At 63.0% G+C, this 1337-nt stretch overlaps 1 protein-coding gene across 1 annotated transcript in view; it reads right to left on the bottom strand.

Moving 5' to 3' along the window:
- Window positions 1–4: 4 nt before the first annotated feature.
- SBK1 (SH3 domain binding kinase 1) overlaps window positions 5–1337 on the bottom strand; it is a gene marked incomplete at its 3' end in the record, with an annotated part of 1858 nt that continues 525 nt past the window's right edge. Inside the window, exons 3-5 of the mRNA XM_009993789.1 lie at window positions 1308–1335; window positions 997–1199; window positions 5–219 (exon numbers count right to left, since the gene is read on the bottom strand). Coding sequence (XP_009992091.1) covers window positions 5–219; window positions 997–1199; window positions 1308–1335 — 446 coding nt within the window. The remainder of the gene's footprint in view (window positions 220–996; window positions 1200–1307; window positions 1336–1337) is intronic.

The raw sequence follows: 1337 nt of genomic DNA, 5'->3' as shown, positions 1-1337 counted from the left end.
GGGCGTGTAGGGGATGGTGCCGCTGATGCGCTTGACCCGGCAGCCCACCTTGCGGGTCATGCCGAAGTCGGCCAGTTTGACGCGGCGGCAGTCGCGGTCGAAGAGCAGGACGTTCTCCGGCTTGATGTCCCGGTGCACCAGGCTCTTGCTGTGCATGTAGTCGAGGGCCAGGCCCAGCTGCTGCACGCAGCGCTTCACCAGCTCCTCGGGGAGCCCCACCTGTGGGAGCGGGGACACAGGATCAGCCACCAGACCCCATCGGGATCCCACCCAGCGCGGGAACCGTCGCGTCCCTACGGCACCATGTACCCAACGTGGTCACAGCTGCTTTTATCTGGGGTGCTCTCTGGTGGTGGGTCCCCTGGGCCACCCTAGGGATGGGGCAATGAGTCTCGGGACCTCCAGGGGATGGGTGGTGGGTCCAAAGCTACCCTGGGGATAGGGGATGGGTTTCAGGCCAGCCTAGGAGTGAGCGATGGGTATCAGGTCCTCCAGGGGATGGGTAATGAGTCCAAGGCCACTCTAGGAATGGCTGTTGGGTCCAAGGTCACTCTAGGGATGGGTGGTGGGTCTCATGCCAGCCTAGAGGGGTGGGGAATGGGTCTCAGGACCTTCAGGGGATGGATGATGGATTTGAGACCAACCCTGGGATGGGTGATGGGTCTCAGACCACCCTAGTGACAGGTGATGGGTTGCAGGCCACCCTAGGGATCTGTGATGAATCCCAGACCACTCTACGGTCAGCTGACGGGTTCCAGGCCACCCCAGAAAATGGGAGATGGACTTCCAGTCACCCAGGGGATGGGTGATGGGTCCCAGACTTGCTTGTAGGTGCTCGCAGTCAGAGCTGACCCATAGAGGGACGCCCCATCCCTGCACATGGGGCCTTCTCCCACATGGCCACCGAAGCACAGCAGCAGCTTTGCTCGGTGCTCTGGGGACACTGAGCCCTCCCCACCCCAAAGGGGCTCCCAGGGCACGGCCTGGGGCTCCCACCTGTGGCGGGATGATGTCGAAGAGGTCCCCGCCGGGGGCGTACTCCTGAGCAAAGACGTAGCAGTCCTCGGTCTCGAAGACCACGTCAAAGACCTTGATGATGAAGGGGCTGGAGGAGAGCGTGTTGGTGATGCTGAATTCCCGCAGGAAGTTCTTCAGCTTCGTCTTGCTCTTGTTGACGAACTTCAGGGCCATCTTGGTGCCTGCAGCGGGTGGGGGATAGAGGTGAGCCCAGGGACACGGTTGGGACACGCTGGGCAGCCTGTCCCCGGCGCGGCCGCGTCCCCCCGCGCCCCGCTGGGTCCCCTCACCTGTGCTTTTGTTGGACACCAGGTCCACCT

Source organism: Chaetura pelagica, unplaced genomic scaffold (genome assembly GCF_000747805.2).
Source record: "Chaetura pelagica isolate M959 unplaced genomic scaffold, ChaPel_1.0 scaffold223, whole genome shotgun sequence".
Taxonomy (NCBI): domain Eukaryota; kingdom Metazoa; phylum Chordata; class Aves; order Apodiformes; family Apodidae; genus Chaetura; species Chaetura pelagica.
Note: the sequence above shows the minus strand (reverse complement) of the source record. Positions and strands in the feature narration are given on the sequence as shown.